Here is a 19,191-nt window from a genome sequence, read left to right as displayed (position 1 = left end):
AAAGGGCCTCTCGTCACTGCCCTGGGCATTGTAGCCAGACATGTTGGCTCTGCCCAGCCATGTCAGGGCATGAGGTAAACAGATCCACAGGCTCATGTCCCTGGCCTTGGTCTAGGCAGGAAGCCTTGCAGGAAAAAAGAATGGGCCAGGGGACAACAGTGGGGGGCTAGCACTTTCTCAGTCGTCCTGACCTGCATGTGGGGCAGTGAGTGATAGGGGACAAGTAGCTTAGGGGCCCACAGTTGGAAAAGGATTTGTGTTCAGCTTAGTGGATGGGGTCTGGGGCCACTGATGGGGTTATAAGGCTGGACTTCACTTCATCGAAGGGTGATGTGCTCAGGAGCTCTGATGTACATCAGGGAGAGGGACCGGAACTCAGCGCTGGGCAGGAGCCCAGGGTGGACACACAGGCATGAACAGTGGCCCTGCCCAGGCAGGGCTCTGACTCACTTTGGGCGCAGTCTTGAATGAGCAACCTAAGAGGCAGGTACAAGCCGAGAACCAAGGTACAATGATCTGTTGACTCTGGCCCCCTGGAGCTTGTTGTCTGCTGGGGAACAAAGAAATAGGCATCTGGAATTCAGTGGGCTGAGCCCAGCCATGGCATTTAGGAGGTATTATGGGCTCAGAGTATAGTCCCTGGCTCCGACTTGGGATGAGTGAAGACTTCCCAGAGGAAGCAGTGTCTATCGGATCTGCAGGATGAGCAGGATTTGGTCAGATGAAAAGGGTGGAAAGGTGTACTGGGCAGGGGAAACGCCTGGTCAGAGACCTGGAACAAAGCGGGAATGGCGTTTTGGAGCAGGAGCCGCTCTGAATGATGGCTCCAGCATGAAGTGTTGACACAAATGGCAGAAGCCCAAGTCTGCAGGGACTTGTGGGCCGGGTAGGGAGTTTAGACTTTGTCCTAAGATAGCTAGATATGGAGCTGGCTGGCCTCGGGATCTGGGTCCTTGTTGGGTGCCGTATTTAGGTCTGTTTGCCTCACACTGGAGACGCATGAGCTCTGACTCCCCTTCTTCCTGGTGCTGAGTTTGTGGGGCCAGGGGTGGCGGAGGTAAGAGCAGGAACTTGGAGCATTAGCATCCTGGGGTGGAGGAATCCTTCGATCATCCCCAGGCCAGAGCTGAGGCCCCGAGGCCACTGGGACTGGGCTGGGCACCCCTTTCCTGGCCTCTATAACCTTGACTCATAGCAGTCTCGTCTCTCGGATGACTGCACCGAATTCCCCAAGCTTGAGGGTTGTCCCCTTAGTGGCCATGGCCTAGCCCCATGGCCATTGAGGGCTCACTGGCCTCTCCCAGTCAATGTCCACATGCAGCTGGGCCGCTGATGGCACGTGGGGAGCAGTGTGTGTTCGAGTTGCCGTCCTTGGAGGGCATGGTGTCACCACCAGCACAGAACACCCAAGAGACTTTTGGGCACCTTCCGTCACGTGTCTGCAGAACACATGTAGGTTCAGCGCTGTTTTCTTTTCTTCGTGCACACTGCTTTCCTCTGTAGAGAGAAAGTGTTTCTCACTGTAGGTCCTCCTGAAAGCCCCAGACGTCCCTGGCTGTTGAGATCAGATGCTGGCTGTGTCTTCTGCCCAGGGCTGTCTGTGGTGTGGTCAGGGACGGGTTGCAGCAGCGAGGCTCCTGGAGGAAGGCAAGAGTGCACAGAGCCTTGGCAGACGGTCAAACAGACTGATAGAGTGGGTGTGAGTGTCTGGGGCCCCATGATGTCTGTGGGTTTCCTTTTGCCGTGTTTCTGCATCCGTTTGTCAGAGGCCCTGCAGCTGGTCCCAAGGGCGAGCTGCCTGCAGGAGTTCCTCCTTATACCCTGTTCCCTGCAACCTCAGGGTTGCATCGGCTGGGAACCTTCAGAAAGGATGGCTTCCTACCTCTCCCTCACTGTGAGGAAGGCCAGGCTGACTTCCACCGGAGGGACAGAGGAGGAGGGCTGGGGCACAGGAAAAGGGAGGATGTGGCTTGGGCCTGGGCAGAGCTGCAGGCTGTGAGGTATGAGTGGGCTCAGAGCTGGAAGCCCCACCAGCAGCCCCCAGAACTGAGGCAGGGGTGGGCTTGCAGGGGCTGGAGGGTCCAACTCTGAGACTGAGGTGGAAGTGACCAGCGCAGTCTCAGGTCCTCCCTGTGAGTGGACCTCCCACGGCTGCTGGCACCTCTGTGGTGTGGGCCCCTCCACCCCTCTTCCTTCTCTGCCTACAGGTCTGAGGGCCTCAGCTGTACTAGGGCAAAATAGGAGAGATTTACCCGGCAGCTGTTCAGTTAAGGGGCTTCCCAGCACCAGTGAGGAGGGAGATCCGTATCCAGACAATTCTTGCTGTGCTCTGGGAGGGTGGTATGCAGAGAGGGTCCCGGTGTCTTAGCAGCATGCCTTGGTGGTGGTGGTTTAGTCACTAAGTCGTGTGACTCTTGGGATCGACTCTTGCCATCCCATGGGCTGTAGCCTGCCAGACTCCTCTCTGTCCATGGAATTCTCCAGGCAAGAATATTGGAGTGGGTTGCCACTTCCTTCTCCAGGGGATCTTCCCGACCCAGGAATTGAACCCAGCTCTCCTGCATTGCAGGCAGATGATTTACCAACTGTTATGAGGGAAGCCCAGTGGTATGTCTTAGGAATGAGGAATGAGAGTTTGGTCTTGGAGTTCAAGCCCTGGCTCTGCAGGATCATTACCATGTGACCTTTGGCAAGTTATTTAGCCCTTCAGAGCCTAACTCACCTGTAAAATAGAGTTTAAATAACAGTGCTTCATGCTTTGGCTTCATGCTGCTTTATAAAGCTGTTGTGGGAATTAAACATGTGCAGAGTACTTAGGATCTGCCTGGCACGGTGCACTCTCGTTCTTATTATAAATACTGACTATTGCTGCCACTGCTACTTCTCCTTGCCTTCCTGTCTTGGTGTGTCTTCCCCTCCTACCTCCAGGCTTCCACTCTTTTCCCCATCCCCCCAGACAATAATCTTCTTTTGAGGGTCGCAGGCTTGGGTATCTGTGCTCTTAGCATTATTAGCAGCGTTCCAGTGTGTGTGTGTGTGGGGGGGGGGGTGACAGGGAGGCCTCTGCAGAAGCTTCAGCCTCCCCAGATTGGCCCTTTTGATTTTTTTCCTCAACCAGTCCCTGGCCCAGCAGCTTTGGAAACCTGCTGTGGTGTGAGGAGCCAAGGCCCTCCCTGATGGGCAGGGTAAGGGGTGGGCGGCAGACCAGGCCTGACCAAACAGCTGCGGCTGAGCCAGCGTGGGACTGGGGCAGAAGCAGCCGTGCCTCGGATGCCCTTTCTCAGACTCCACCCTGACCTCCCCAGCCCCAATTCCAACCCCTCTGCACTGAGCGGCCGTGCTTGGGCACCTCCATCAGGCACATAATCGCACGTGCACCCGGGCCCATGGGCCACGTGGGCTTTCCCTTCCTCCAGGCCCCAATCCTGTGCTGTGGCTCACCAGGCCGTAGGGCTGGGATGGGGTGGGGGGTGTTGTGTGTCTGCTCTGTCAGGGGAGGGGAGGCTCCCTGCTCCCTGGAGGCACGTGGACCTGCCAACTCCTCCTCGTACCCCCCCTTACACACACTCACACCTACATGCACACACATGCGCGCGCGCACACACAGCATGTCCTTCCTTCCTCTGTCTTGTACGTGGACCTGCCAACTCCCCCTCGTACCCCCCCTTACACACACACTCACATGTACACGCACACACACAGCATGTCCTTCCTTCCTCTGTCTTGTACATGGACCTGCTAACTCCCCCTCGTACCCCCCCTTAGACACACGCACGCACGCACACACACACACACACACACACACACACGCCCTTCCTTCCTCTGTCTTGTAGTGCTTCATTCTGATTGGAGAGGCAGAGCCAACTCCTGTGGCCGGGACAGTCCCACCCTGCAGCTTCACCCTGGCGCCCAGGCTTGTTTTCGGTCTGGGGGCTGACTTTGGGTCTCTCTCTCTTTGCTCCGTGTGTTGGCTTGGCTGTCAGGGCGTGAGAGTTTAAAAGCAAGAGAAAAGGATTTGTTTAGAAGGTGGTTTCTGTGGCCTCGGTGCTCTCTGCCTCCCAAATCCTCCCGGGGTGTGGCAGGGGGGTGGATGAGGGGGCGCCTGGGTGATTCTTGCCCTCCCCCAGCTTCCACAGGCGAGACAAAGGGGATGCCGCTTGGAGAGCCGCTCTCACTCACTGGAGGGCCGGGAGCTGGGGAAGGAAATGGAGGAGGAAGTTCCTCCCCTTCTGGGTGCTGGGTGAAAGTGAAAGGCAGCAGGGGGGCTGGAGTGAGTCACAGCCGCTCTGGGAGGGGAAGGGAGCTGCGGAAGCCTGCAGAGGAGCGATAGCACTGCCGCCTCCCCGCGGCCCGGGCCATCGCTGGGTGTAGCCAGGGCTTCACACCGGAGCCTGCCCCTACCCCAGCCAGCCCGCCTCTGCGCCCCTCGGCTGGTTTCCTGAGAACTCCCCAGGCTGCTCACGGTGACCTGGGGCGTCTAGGTTCTGATGCCGAGGTCAGCCAGGACCTGCAGATGTATCATGGCGGGGGCGGGGCTGGGGGGGGGGCGGTGCTTCCCGAGCTCCCTCCCCTTCCGATCCTTCTAGACTTGGGTGACTCTGGATCTAAATCTTAGCGTGGGCAAGAGGTGGGCCATGTAGCTCTCACCCTCACCAACTTCCCAGAGAGGCAAACAAAACAAAACAAAACAAAAAAAGAAACCAACCCTCTCCGAAGAAAGAAAAAGCCTTCAAAAATACATGCACAGTCTAGGTGTAAGTTATAACTTGCATGCAAGTAATAAAAACATACCTAAATTATGAAATACTGGTCTGGATGCCTTCTCTTCAGTAGCAGGATAAAAAGAATGACCTGGGTTGTTTGTTGTTGCTTTTATTTTATTTTTTTACTTTACAATATTGTATTGGTTTTGCCATACATCAACATGAGTCTGCCACGGGTGTACATGTGTTCCCCATCCTGAATCCCCCTCTCACCTCCCGCCCCATACCATCCCTCTAGGTCATCCCAGTGCACCAGCCCCAAGCATCCTGTATCATGCATCGAACCTGGGCTGGCGATTCATTTCATATAGGATATTATACATGTTTCGATGCTATTGTTGATTTTAAATCAAGTTACAAAGCAAACATAGGAACACTGTGAGCACGTTGGTCATGCCTTGTCAGGGAGAAGCCTTCAGGACTTGTGTTCTAGAAATCCGCCTCCCCTCAGTATCACAGCTATGCTGTTCTTTGCTCAAGATGCCAGGAGCTCTTTGGCAGTGGAAGAGGGTGGGCGGGAACTGACCAGCTACTGGGCTGCATCCTGTCTCCTGCCAGCCCAGGTTGCAAAACAGGTTCCGTGCTCCTTTGGGGAAGACTGTGGCTGCCACAGTCCCACCCAGCAGCTCCTCCCAGGGGTGGGGTTAGGACTGCACACACACCCTTCTGGGGCCTCACCTATATGCAGAGGACGGCAGCCTACCCTTTGGGCCTCAACTCTGCAAGGGCCTGATGGGGCTCCCGACCCTGTAGCTGCACAGTTGGGAGCGGCTGCTGTTTTCTCCATTTCCTGTCTGAGATGTGCATGGAGTGTCAGAGGAGGCAATGGCTGAAAAAAAACTCCCGCTGGCTCTGTTGGGGAGGCCACTGCCTGGACCGAGATGTGAGAGGACCTGCTTGGCTGCCCAGTGGGTTGAGGCCTGGCTTCAGAGGAGAAGGGAACCCCATATGGCCTTTGTCACCCCTGATCCCAACTTGACTGCAGGGGCTCGCCCCAGCTTGCCCCCTTGGCAGGTGCCTTTGTGCCAAGTTTGGAAGTTACACAACCGAATGAGCCGTCTTGAACGCTAACCAGTAGGGCGAGGTGGTGGGACTAGGCGAGAGTCCCAGAGCACCCTGGGAGATGTTGCTGCCTCCTGGTAGCTCCCCCAAGGCCCTAGCTGCTGCCTCACCATGGTCAGTCTGTGGCCTTGAGCTTGTCCCCAGGAGGCAGTGGAACTGCAGGACCCTCAAGGCCCTCCCCTCACACGCGTACAGACCTCTGGGGGCATCCTTGGGAGGCTGCAGCTGACATTGTTGCTGTTCTTCTGTCTGCAGGCTCCAGGGCCCTTCGGAGCATCATGACCCAGGACGAGTAGAGGAGCCCGAGAGCCTCTCCGCAGAAAGGAAGGAAGAGCCCGCTGTTCTTTCTCCCTGTGCCTGACTGCATCATCCAGCATTTCCGCTGGTCCCCCCTCTGGCTGCTGGATTAGGGCCGGGCTTCCAGCAGGACCATCCCCCAGGGGATGGGCGACTGGTGAAGTAGGTCTCACTGCTGGGGCCCCTGTTGGCCACACCATGAACCTCCAGGCCCAGCCCAAGGCTCAGAACAAGCGGAAGCGTTGCCTCTTTGGGGACCAAGAACCAGCTCCCAAGGAGCAGCCTCAGCCCCTGCAAGCCCCCCAGCAGCCCCCGGCCCCTCCACAGTCCAGAGTGAAAGAGGAGCCTTACTTTGCCCACGAGGGTTCAGCAGGGGCTGCTCCCCACTCCCAGCCGGTGGAACTGCCCTCTTCCAACAGCCTGGCCCTACTCAACTCTGTGGTGTACGGGTCTGAGCGGACCATGCTGTCCCAGCAGGTGGGCTCGGTCAAGTGGCCCAACTCTGTGATGGCTCCAGGGCGGGGCCCGGAGCGGGGAGGGGGCGGGGGTGTCAGCGACAGCGGCTGGCAGCAGCAGCCAGGCCAGCCTCCACCCAACTCGACGTGGAACCGCCACAGCCTGCCCCTCTACAGCGGACCCAAGGGGAGCTCTCATCCTGGCATGGGGGTCGCTACCTACTACAACCACCCGGAGCCTCTGAAGCTAGAGAAGGTGGGGGGGCCGCAACTGGACCGCTACGGAAACGCTGTGCGGCCCATGGTGCCGCCCAAGGTGCAGCTGGAGGTGGGGCGGTCCCAGGCGCCCCTTAACTCTTTCCACATGGCCAAGAAGCCCCCAAACCAGACGCTGCCTCTGGAGTCCTTCCGGCAGGCGTTCGGCCACCAGGTGAACCGGCAGGTCTTCCGGCAGGGCCCGCCGCCCCCTAACCCCGTCACGGCCTTCCCGCCCCAGAAGCAGCAGCAGCAGCAGCAGCAGCAGGCGGCCCTGCCCCAGATACAGCTCTTGGAGAACTTTTACTCCATGCAGCAGCCACCACCCTCTCAGCAGCCCCAGGACTTTGGCCTGCAGCCGGCCGGGCCACTGGGGCAGTCCCACCTGGCCCACCACAGCATGGCACCCTACCATTTCCCCCCCAACCCTGACATGAACCCGGAACTGCGCAAGGCCCTCCTGCAGGAGTCAGCCCCGCAGCCTGTGCTACCTCAGGCCCAGATCGCCTTCCCCCGCCGTTCCCGCCGCCTCTCTAAGGAGGGCGTCTTGCCTTCCACCGCCCTGGATGGGGCCGGCACCCAGCCCGGGCAGGAGCCCGCCAGCAACCTGTTCCTACATCACTGGGTCCCGCAGCAGCCGCCACCCGGCCCACTGGGGCAGCCCCATCCTGAAGCTCTGGGGTTCACGCTGGAGCTGAGGGAGTCGCAGTTCCTGTCTGACGGGGAGAGACTGGCACCCAATGGTCGGGAGCGGGAGACTCCCGCCATGGGTGGTGAGGAGGGCATGCGGGCGGTGGGCACAGGGGACTGTGGGCAGGTGCTACGGGGTGGGGTGATCCAGAGCACCCGACGGCGGCGCCGGGCATCCCAGGAGGCCAATTTGCTGACCCTGGCCCAGAAGGCAGTGGAGCTGGCCTCGCTGCAGAACACAAAGGTGAGTCGCAGGGGCTGCGGGCAGACCCAGCAGAGGGCAGGGTAAGTCGTGTCTAGGGCCAGGGGAGAGCAAGGGACTCCAGGTCCACAAGGTCAGTGTTCTTCCTTCATTGAAGGAAATGAAAGAACCCATCTATTTCGGAGAGTTTTGAACTTCCCGCATGCAAAGAGTCTCTATGGATATGTAGGTGTATCCATACTTGACGGGAAGACGGGTTTTATTCACATGCAGGCTTGCAGGCAGGGCAATGCAGTGCCCCTTGCGGTTGGTTGCCTTCTTCATTTGGGTCTTGCATTGTTGGGAGTAGGGGGAGGTGAAACCATTTCCAGATCCAGTATGCTAAAAGACAAGAATGTGGGCATGGTTACACAGGGGGTAATACTTATCAAACTGCATCAAACTATAATTAAAAACAGGTGCAATTTGTTGCACGTTAATTATCTTGCAAGAAAGTTGATTTGAAAGAAAAGACAGTCTAAACAGGGAAGAAGAATGAATAGAATTTGAGCACCTGTGTTGTACTCGGAGTTTCTTATCCCTGATCACAGTAGTTTCTCATCAAACCTTATGGGAGGGATGCTGGGATGCTGGCATTTACCCCATTTTATTGCTAAAGAACCTAAAGCCCAGCTGGGATTTCCCAGGGTCATAAAGGTACGATAGAAGCTAGTATCTGACTCCAAAGCCACTGTTTGCCCCTTCCTTCACAAGAGGTCTCAATCCCCAAAATATGTATAGCCCGACTTTTGTATAGGAGGCTGTAGCATTGACTTCAGCCAGCTGCCAGTGGGGAAATAGATAATGAAAACCACCCGTACTTTGCCAGAGGTTCCTTGCTTATTTTCTTTTCAGAGATATGTTTTAAGTATGCAGATGCTATTTCACATGCCACTCACTGTCTAGGCCAAACAAAACATGTCTGTGAGCCATTTGTGGCCTGAGATGGCCATCTGGGGACTCCTGCTTCAGGCCAAAATGGGAGAACTTGGCAAAAGGGAGGTTATGGAGAATATTTGGGAATATGATGGGGGAAAGGTGGTCAGGGAAAGGCCACGTTGCCATGGACCATTGCGAACCATCCTAGGTGTTTGAGCCTGAGTCCAATGGGACTAGGGGTCCCAGACCAGCAGATCAGGACTTACCTTCTAACCATCTGCGTTTTCATTTCCTCTCGCTCCCCTTCTCCAGGATGCCAGTGGCTCTGAGGAGAAGAGAAAAAGTGTGTTGGCTTCAACTACCAAGTGTGGGGTGGAGTTTTCTGAGCCTGCCTTAGCCAAGCGAGCACGAGAGGACAGCGGGATGGTACCCCTCATCATCCCAGTGTCTGTGCCTGTGCGGGCAGTGGACCCAACTGAGGCAGCTCAAGCTGGAGGTGTTGATGAGGATGGAAAGGGTCCCGAGCAGCACCCTGCTGAACACAAGCCGTCAGTCATTGTCACCCGCCGGCGGTCCACCCGTATCCCTGGGACTGATGCCCCAGCTCAGGTATGAGAGGTGCCCCGTGCAAACAGCTCTGTACCTGAGTGCTCCTGATGCCTTAATAGTGACATTATATGGGAAAAAGCAGACCATGGCAGTACAGGAGGGATTCAAGCCCCCGTGGAGATATTATTTATATTTTCCAAACGGAACCTTTGGACAAATGGCACTTAGAGAGGACAAAGAAACAGTTTTATACTTGAAATGTGGACTGTTTAGGAAAATCCAGGGTGTGTGAGTCTTTTATTTCAGATCAACAAATTTTGATTGGGCCTCTTATATGGGTCAGGCCCTGTGCTGAGCCCTGGGACCTAGAAATGTTTACTTGTTCTGTCAGTGCAAATATGTGTGTTGCAACCTCCCCCGAAGATTGAGGTTTTTGTCTGTTTCTTAGTTTTGTCAGTACTTGCTTTATACATTTTGATGCAGTGTTTGTTGCATGCTCATTTAGAACTGGCATAGAAACTACCATGAAATGTTTTATCTTTAGTAGTTTTTTTGCCTTTTGAAGTTCGCTGTGTCAGGTACTTCACTTTCTTTTGGTTAGTGTGGGTGGGAGAATGGGATCTGTACTTTTTCTTTTTACTGTCGGCCTTTCCATATCATTCTACTTAAGGTGTATCTTTCAAGTGGCATGCAATTAAGATTTGTTATTATCTGTTCTGACAATCTTGCCTTTTTGTTAGAGCATTGATATGGTTTACATTTAATGTAACTACTGATAAACTTCAGTTTAAATCTGCTAGGTACATTTTCTTTCTCCAGCCACACCCCACCCCCTCACCACACCCCCACCCCCGCCTCTTTTTTGTTTTCCTTTGGATTGATTGAGTTTGTTATTCTATTTCCCCTCTTTATTAATTTATTAGTTATATACTTGATGTATTACTCCTTCAGTGATTACCGTAGGAGCCTTTTTTTAACCTGGAGTTCTATGAGAGAACTAAGCCCTACAGAAAGGGATTTGAGTGACCATTTTCTCAATTATCTGGAGGATGTAACATAGCTAGTACCATTCTAGATGCATTGGAGAGAGGTTAACTTATTACACAGTGAATGCCTTATGACATTAGAGCTTAATTCTCTGTTTCCTAGAGAATGCATTCTTGGCTTATTGAAATCGAATGTAAGTTAGTGCTCTACCTCTTCTTGGACAATGCAGAGTTCTTTTAACTCCATTTTCCCCTAATCCCTAACTCGTAGAATTGTTGACATGAATTTTCATTCTCTATATATTTTAACATTATCAGGACATTATAACATTACTGTTTTGTTCAGTTGTTTATTTTGCTGCTGCTAAGTCGCTTCAGTCGTGTCCGACTCTGTGCGACCCCATAGACGGCAGCCCACCAGTCTCCCCCGTCCCTGGGATTCTCCAGGCAAGAACACTGGAGTGGGTTGCCATTTCCTTCTCCAAGACATGAAAGTGAAAAGTGAAAGTGAAGTCGCTCAGTCACGTCAGACCCCTAGTGATCCCATGGACTGCAGCCCACCAGGCCCCTCCATCCGTGGGATTTTCCAGGCAAGAGTACTAGAGTGGGTTGCCATTGCCTTCTCCGATGTTTATTTTAGATTTCTTCATATATGTAGATTGTTTTGTTGTTTTTTATTTCTTGTATCTCCAAGTTTCCATCTCAAATCATTTATATGCTGTTTGAAGAACATCCCTTAGTATTTCCTTTAGTGTGAGTCTGTTAGTAATAAATCTTACTAGTCTTTGGTTTTCTGAAAATGTTTTTATTTCATGTTCATTTTTGAAAAGTAACTTTGCTGGGTAGAGAAGTCTGTGTTGGTAGTTTTTGGTGGGGTTTTTTGGCATTTTAGAGATGTCATTCCGTTGTTTTCAGGCTTCTATTATAGTCACAGTGTTGAGAAGTCACTACAACCCCTAGTGTTGCTCCTTTGGATGTAAAGTATCTTTTTATCCCTGTTGCTTTAAGATTTTTTTTTTTTTGGTCATTGGTTTTCAGCAGTTTTGCTGTAATACCTAAATATTATTCTCTTTGTATTTATCCTGTTTAGAGTGCTTCTTGAATATTTCTTCTGCTCCATTTTCTCTCTCCTCTCCTATGGGACTTCAGTTACACATTTTGTTAGAATTTTTCACTGTATCCCATATTTTGTCTGTCATTCAGTGTCCAAGTTTTCTGTTATTTTTTTTGCTTAGTCTGACCTATGTTTCAGTCCACCCATTCTCTCTTTAGATATGTATATGTTGTTAAGCCCATTCATTGCACTCTTGTTTTTAGTTTTCAGTTATTGAATTTTCATTTGGTTCATTTTTAGAGTTTCTAGTTCTTTGATGAGACTCTCAACCATGCCTTTTAGTCTATTGCATAACTTAAGCATGTGTTTCTTTTCTCCTCTTTTTTTTTGGGGGGGGGGGGTGGTGCAGTGCACTGCGTGGCTTATGGGATCTTAGTTCCTTGACCAGAGATTGACCTGGGCCCCAGCAGTGAAAGTGCTGAGTCCTAGCCACTGAACCACTAGGGAATTCCCAAGCATAGTTTTCTTAAAGTTTATATCTGATACTTCCATTAATGAGATCCCTGTGGATCTATGTCTATTATCTGCTATTTCTTGTTTTTAAACCCCTTCTTGCTCTCTTGTATATATGGTTATTTTTAATTGAATGTAAGACATTATATATAAAAAGCTGTTGAGATAAATAAAGACTCTGGATGATGTTCTCCTCTCCTGGAGAGGATCTGTCTTTGCATCTTACAGGTAGCAAAGAGCACAAGCAATCGTGGATTGCTCTAACGTAATCAGATAATTTGAAGCTAGGCATTATTCCATTTGAGAACTAGTCTATTTCTGATTCACTTTTATTCCAAGGATGTTGCCCTTTGGAGTCCCAAGCTGAAAGCCTACAGGTTTACCAGGTCCTCCTTCTTTGGCAAGCTCTAAACTCCAGTTTTTATTCTGATGGATCCTTGAATTTATTAAAAGCTCTGCTCAGTTTTTCAGCCTCTCAGTTGTCTCTTCCATAACAGCATCTGTCTCAGGAAAACACAATCCCAAATGCTGGACTTACCTTTTTGGCTTTCCTCTTTCCCCTGGACCTTGACACTTTAATTCTTTGCCAACTCCTTCGCTCTCTTGATACCCACAGAAATGTGGCTTTGTATTGAATCTGGATTTTTTCGTCATTCTCAGCTGGAGAGTTGGCCTGCATGCCTAGTGTCTGTAACACAAAAGACAGCTCCAAGATTTTCATCAGCAGCATAGTCTCTGCTCTTTGGAATCTTGTTCTCTGGTTAGGGGAAAGCTTGTGGTGGAGGCTGGAGGCCTGGGCAGCTTGTCCTGAGGATGGCAGGACAGAGCCTAAGCAACTACACTGTTCAACATGCCCATTTCGTAGATGAGGAAATAGGTCCCCAAAAGGCCGGGAGCTTACCTAAGATCATACAGCCAAGTAGTGGCAGAGTTAGCCCTGGAATTTGGATCTCTTATATCCTGCCTGAGGACTCTGTCCATACCAAGCTCTTGGGGAGGTCTGTCTGTCTCTCTTTATGGACCTTTTGGATCATGTGCAAAAATTAGAGTGGTATAATGAATCCTAATATCTACCCATCACCCTCTTTTACATTTTTCAAAATGCAACCAATCTTCTTTCATTTGTACTTCCACTTCTTCCTGCCACTGGATTTTTTTTTTTTGAAGCAAATCCCAAACATCACATTATTCTAACCATAAATACTTTGTTTTTGTATCTGAAGTACATCATATTATACATAAGAATTCTTTTGTTTCTTTCCTTCCTTCCATAACATCATTATCACACTGAAAAAATCAATATGAAAAATGCAGTCAGATAATTTATTAATAGAATAGTTTAAATCCATTTTCCTTATAAAATCACAAAACATTAGTGCTAACTGAGTTTATGTTGGATTTCTTGTCTAGCAAGTTTGGGGGCTTTGGGCTCTACTGCATTTTTTTTTTCTTTCTGTGTACTCAATATTGTATCCCTAAGTAGGGGGGAAATGAACAGTGTCATTTCTTCCTAGTCTGTGGAACAGCAGAGAGGGTGCAAATGCCTAAAAGACAAGGCCAAGACCTCATGGGGACTCAGGGCCCTCTGCTGGAAGGGGCAGAAAGCCTGTGGTTCCTGGGCCCACTCAGTCGGTGTGGCCAGTCTCACCTGTGCACCCAGGGAAGTGATCAAGGTCACTTGCTCACTCCTGTCGGACTTCATTCTCTCTTGAGAGGGTAGGGATGCAGGGAAGAGAGGCCTGTATTCCTGTACAGCCCTGCCCTCTATTCTGTGTGGAGGCCCATGAGGGATACCAAACAGGCAGAAGTGTAAGCCAAGAGGGCTAACTTTTGACAGCACAGGTAGGCTAGCCTGTGATCGTAGGACTAAGACTGTGAAAATCAAAGTTCTTCAAGGACATGGCTGTCCTGTTCACTATGTGGGCACATGCCCAGCTTGGGTCTTGGCACATGATACGGGCCTCCATCTAATGTAGAGCTTGGGGTTTAAGTAGTGATAGCAGCCAGTACTGATTAGCTACTATGTACCAGGTGCTGTTCTCAATGATCCCATGTATTGATTCATTTAGTCCTCTTAGCTACCCCATTGGGTAGGTATTTGTTATCCCCATGTTAAAAACGAGAATGCACAGAGTTAAGTAATTTTAAGTGGTAAGGAAAGGAAGTAGCTCCCAGTTCAAGTGATCCAGTCTCAGTGCCTGGGCCCTAAACCACAGTAGCTCCCTGCCCTGTAGCATACTTCACAACAGGTGTTGGCAACTGTGGCCTGTGTGCTAAATCCAGCCCTAAGACTGGTTTTTACACTTTTCAAAGGATTATTTAAAAAGAGCAGGGGTAGGGGTGGGGTCAGGAGAAGACTGAAGACTGTGCATCGACGAATGTGTGTATGTGGCCCACAAAGCCTAAAATATTTACTATTTAGCCCTTGACAATGTGCTGACCCCCGCACCCTGTCTCAGGCTCGCCTTGGCCACAAAGGTGTGGTAGGCAGACTGAGTTCCGGAGGTGAGACTGGCAAGCAGTGGTCAAGACGTCAGTGTTCCCAGGATGCGGGGCGCTGAGCCATCTTGGTTCTGTTTCCTTCTCCAGCCTGAGGACATGAACGTTAAGTTGGAGGGGGAGCCTTCAGTGCGGAAACCAAAGCAGCGGCCGAGACCTGAGCCCCTGATCATCCCCACCAAGGCGGGCACTTTCATCGCCCCTCCCGTCTACTCCAACATCACCCCCTACCAGAGCCACCTGCGCTCCCCCGTCCGCCTCGCCGACCACCCGTCCGAGCGGAGCTTTGAGCTGCCCCCCTACACACCACCCCCCATCCTCAGCCCCGTGCGGGAAGGCTCCGGACTCTATTTCAATGCCATCATGTCGACCAGCAGCATCCCAGCCCCTCCTCCCATCACGCCAAAGAGTGCCCATCGCACCCTGCTCCGGTCTAGTGAGTGATACCCCGCCAACCCCACCCCTGGCAGCCGTCGGGGGAAGGCAGTGTGGAGGGGAGGAGGGCGGTGGACAGGGAAGACTTGGGCTTAGGGCTGCTGGGGACTGAGCCGGAATGCTGTGGGGAAAGGGGCTCTGCTGTCTGTCTTCTGAGAGAGAGAAGGAGGTTGTCCTGGTACAAGTACACGTAGGGGTAGGCTTAAACCCCAATTCCACCATATACTGTTACATCCCCTGTGGAAGGCATTTGAACTCCATGGGTCTCAGTTTCTTCTGTATTTAAGTGAGGACGTTTGTAGTATTTGGTTAATGATGAAATGCCAATATGTATTCAGCTATTTTTAGAATCACAAACAGCAGTTTCCTATGGTTTAGCCTGATAGCTTGCCTCAGAGGGTTGTGGTGAGGTTCAGATGCATTAAGACACGTAAAGCACTTCACATCGTCTCTGATGTGTCACATTCGTTCTTAATATTATGTGGCAGATTCTGTCTCCCGGGTCTCTTCAACAGTCATTTTGGCCCAGAGCAGACATTTTGGCTGGCCTAGGTGGTGAATAGCTAAAAAAATGTTGTCCACTCCACAACATTTCCCCTGGAAAAAGGGGATAATCCTATCAGGGTGATAGAGAGGATAAAGAAAAAGTAAACCTATCCAGAGATAGGACAGGGGTGAGTCACTGCATTAACCTCTGACCCTGACCTCATCATGACATGGCTCTCTAGTGCCCCCTGGTGTCTGGGTGAGAAATGACTCACCCCTGAGCTGATGCGCCTTTGGCTCTTCCACTTTTAATTGGAAGCTTGGAAGCTTCTCTCCCTGCCTCGGTGGTGCAAGAAGAAAGTCACTGTAGAGACCAGCTTGGCGACAGAGAAGAGGTCCTGTCCATCCATGAGTATTTTTCTTGCACTTAAATGTAAAGCCTGAAGCGGATCCTGTGAGGGCACCAAGTAACATGGAGGACGCTGTGGTGTGTTCAGAGAGAGTGCTGGGTCACTGGGGAGTTGACATGGAGGCCTGGGAGACAGGGAAGCAAGCGTCCAGGCAGGGTGGGAATCAGTGGTCAGTGAGTGAAGCGGACCTTAAGCTTGGGAGCCTGCAGAGGCTGCTAGCCCTGGTGGTGAGGAAAGCATTTACTGAAGAGAGGGTGGGGCTAGAGCTGAACTTGAACTAGGAAGCGGGTGGGGAGGGCGCACTGGGCTGACGAAAGGAGAGGTGCAAAGGCTGGGAGGTGGAACGTGCAGGGAGCGTGAGGGGCCACGAGGGATGGACGGTCCAGGCAAGGCTGTGGTGGGAGGCAGAGTTGGCAGGGGAACTGCCTTAGACGCTTGAGCTGAGGAGTTGAGATTTCCTCTCAGGTTGCAGAGAGGAGTCAGCAGATTTTGTTTGTGAAGGCAAGGGGGAGTGTCTTGATTGCATAGGGCAATAAGATTAGCTCGGAGAAACTGAGGCAGAGAACCTGGCCAGGAAGTGAAGCGATAATTACGAAACAGCGGTCTCTTTCACCAACTCGCTCCTGTAGCGGAAGTGTCTGCCTCTTGTACTAGAGCAACCGTAGTTGTACGTTGGACTTGATGCTGTCGTGTGGGAGCTCCCGGGGCAGCTCTAGTAGTGTGACTGGTAGTAGTAGTAATAACAGTAGCTAGTATTGATTGAGGCCTGGGCTTTGTGCATGATTTCATTGAACCCTGACATCATCTTAGGGAGATAGGTAGTAATAGCCCCTTGTAGCAGGTGTGAACAGGGAGGGACCCACGTATTTGGTAAAAGTCACAGCTAGTTGTCACAGTTGCAGTCTGCAGAGCCAGGACTCAGGGTGCCTGATTGCCCAGCGTGAACCTCTGAGTCACCGCTGTGGCTCCTGTGCATATAGAGCAGCCACCCCGGATTGGGGAGGGTGGCTGTGTTCTAGGGAGGAGGGTGCTGTCTCCTAACCTACCTTTTGTCCCATAGATAGCGCCGAAGTCACCCCGCCTGTGCTCTCTGTGATGGGGGAGGCCACCCCAGTGAGCATCGAGCCGTAAGTGCAGCCCAGCCTCTGGCCCAGGGGGTGAGGGTGGCCAGCTGGGGCCCAGTGCATGCAGGCAGGCCCGCAAGGAAGAGGAGGCTTCTGTGTGCTGAGGGTCTTCACTGACCGCCCCCTCCCACGCCAGCTTCCGTGTGGAAGTCACAGGGAAGGCAAAGGGACCAGCCCAGTTTGAATTTGCCTCCGAAGAAAATCAGAAAGGCCGTCCAAGCAGCTCTTTCCTTGGCTGTAAACCTGGAGCTTCTCCTCTTTGCAACTTCTGGGCCTTGCCTTTCTGGCAGCACCAGGTGCTGCTTGCTAGGCTGTCCTCACAGAAGCTGGATTCCCTCATACCCAGCTGAAGCCTTGCCGTGCTCAGCCACTCCCCACCCCCGACCCCTTCGCCATTCCCCAGGGAGAAAGTCGGGTTCCCCATCCCCACACAGTGAGACCTCACTCCCTGTCCTTTCTACCCCTGCAGACGGATCAATGTGGGCTCCCGGTTCCAAGCGGAAATCCCCTCGATGAGGGACCGTGCCCTGGCTGCTGCAGACCCCCACAAGGCTGACTTGGTGTGGCAGCCATGGGAGGTCCTGGAGAGCAGCCGGGAGAAGCAGAGGCAAGGTGAGCAGGCACGATTGGGCCATGGGTGGGGTAGGCCCCAACCCCATCCGGCTCTGCTCAGCTCTATAAGTGCTTTTCTCTCCTCCCTCCCCCAGTGGAAGACCTGCTGACAGCTGCCTGCTCCAGCATTTTCCCTGGAGCCGGCACCAACCAGGAGCTGGCCCTGCACTGTCTGCACGAGTCCAGGGGAGACATCCTGGTGAGACCCTGCTCCCTGGTGGAGGAGGGCCCCTTGGGGAGGCTGGCAGGGAGCTGTGTCTCTGGTCCAGGAGCCAGGCCTGTCAGCGAGCTGATTGGAGGCAGGCGGGAGGGTCTGACCAAGGTGGGGATGGTAGGGGGTCGGCCCAAGGGAGCCCTGGTTCTGGACTCGAGACTTCCCTGTGCAGGGTCCGCTCCAGTCTCTGGGTAGTGGGTCCCCCACCCCTCAGACAGGGCTGTCCACTGAGGACCTTCTCCATCTGTGACTGCCTCCCTTGGGGACCAGGTGTTCTTTCTTGAGACACCCCGAGTGGCCCAACCCCAGTGACCTTGCCCTCCTGCCAGACCTCTTGCCCCTTCGCAGTTAAGAGTTAAGTAATCACCCTACTCAGAGTCCTGGATTTTGGCCACTGAGAACCTGTCAGGGCCCTGACCTTTTCCTCACTTCCCTTTCAGGAAACGCTGAATAAGCTGCTACTGAAGAAGCCCCTGCGGCCCCATAACCACCCGCTGGCAACTTATCACTACACAGGTGGGTTGGTGGGGTGGGCCGGGGGCCTCCAGGGGTCTCCAGCATCAGTGGGGCTCAGTGCTGAGTCACAACCCAGGGTGGAGCCGGGGTGGAGAGGTGGGGGGGCAGATAAGCCAAGATCCAGTGTGAGGGAACCCCAGAGCCGGAGTGGCTCTCAAGGGACTTCTGTGCCCTGCAGGGGAAGGGAGAAGGGCTCGAGCATGTGGGAGCCCATTTGGGCAAAAAAGCCCAGGAGGTGTGGGTATCAGGAGCAGGAGCCCGGGGACTGCCATGTCTTATACTGGGCACTGTGCTTTTAGAAGGACATTAACCAAGTGGCATAACCAATAGTAGCCACTGGTATCAAGCCCTGTCTGCTAGTGCATCCCATTTATGCCAGGCAGAGCACCTAGAAGCTTCTGCATGCATGGTTTTACTCAGTCTGCACCACAGACTGGCTGTTAGGTGATTTCTATTATTAGATCCCATTTCACACTTTCACAAGTGTGGAGAGTGAGGCTCAGAGGCTAAGCAGCATGGCTAGTAAGTGGCAAAAGCAGGACAGGCAGCCAGCTCTGAGTGCCTGCCGAGACGGTGGGTGGACGACCTCACGCTTTCCAGCTGCTCAGAACAGCCCCCCGCAGTGCTCCCAGGCCTATCCCACCCTCCTACCGCGGCTCCCTCCTTGCCCTGCAGGCTCCGACCAGTGGAAGATGGCTGAGAGGAAGCTATTCAACAAGGGCATTGCCATCTACAAGAAGGACTTCTTTCTGGTGCAGAAACTGGTGAGCTGGGGCTCTGTTTCAGGGGCAAGAGAAGGGCAGGAGCCCCCTGCAGGATTTGGGGGCTCCCTTTGCTAAAGAATCTGCCTGCAGTGCAGGAGGCCAGGGTTCGATCCCTGGGTGGGAAGATCCCCTGGAGAAGGAAATGGCAACCCACTCCAGTATTCTTGCCTGGAGAATCCCCATGGACAGAGGAGCTTGGCAGGCTACAGTCCATGGGGTCACAGAGTCGGACACGATTTAGTGACTAACCCACCACCACCATCTGTTGGGGGAGGAGCAGCCTGCAATTACTTCCCAAGCCCTCTTAAAAAAGTTAGGTCAATGCCACTTAATAGCTTCAGAGACATTTTTCTAAACAAAACAAGAAGGGATATGATCAGACCTTTT

At 52.8% G+C, this 19,191-nt stretch overlaps 1 protein-coding gene and 1 long non-coding RNA gene across 6 annotated transcripts in view; one reads left to right on the top strand and one right to left on the bottom strand.

The window, feature by feature from the left end:
- The window catches only part of MIDEAS (mitotic deacetylase associated SANT domain protein), a 72,683-nt gene that overhangs the window by 44,401 nt on the left and 9,091 nt on the right, over positions 1 to 19,191 (top strand). For all 5 annotated transcript variants that reach the window (XM_019969201.2, XM_070797847.1, XM_070797848.1 and 2 more), the window contains exons 2-9: positions 6,081 to 7,766; positions 8,955 to 9,251; positions 14,334 to 14,679; positions 16,635 to 16,701; positions 17,168 to 17,310; positions 17,406 to 17,509; positions 17,965 to 18,040; positions 18,716 to 18,804. In XM_019969201.2, coding sequence (XP_019824760.2) covers positions 6,321 to 7,766; positions 8,955 to 9,251; positions 14,334 to 14,679; positions 16,635 to 16,701; positions 17,168 to 17,310; positions 17,406 to 17,509; positions 17,965 to 18,040; positions 18,716 to 18,804 — 2,568 coding nt within the window. In that variant the 5' untranslated portion in view covers positions 6,081 to 6,320. The remainder of the gene's footprint in view (positions 1 to 6,080; positions 7,767 to 8,954; positions 9,252 to 14,333; positions 14,680 to 16,634; positions 16,702 to 17,167; positions 17,311 to 17,405; positions 17,510 to 17,964; positions 18,041 to 18,715; positions 18,805 to 19,191) is intronic.
- LOC109565334 (uncharacterized) lies at positions 7,966 to 8,986 on the bottom strand. Its single transcript, XR_002181656.2, has 2 exons — positions 8,909 to 8,986; positions 7,966 to 8,105 (listed from the first exon to the last, which is right to left on the bottom strand). It is a non-coding gene; the product is annotated as an uncharacterized lncRNA (long non-coding RNA).

This window comes from Bos indicus, chromosome 10 (genome assembly GCF_029378745.1).
Source record: "Bos indicus isolate NIAB-ARS_2022 breed Sahiwal x Tharparkar chromosome 10, NIAB-ARS_B.indTharparkar_mat_pri_1.0, whole genome shotgun sequence".
Taxonomy (NCBI): domain Eukaryota; kingdom Metazoa; phylum Chordata; class Mammalia; order Artiodactyla; family Bovidae; genus Bos; species Bos indicus.
The sequence above is the reverse complement of the archived record's forward strand: the minus strand, read 5'-3'. Positions and strand labels throughout refer to the sequence as shown.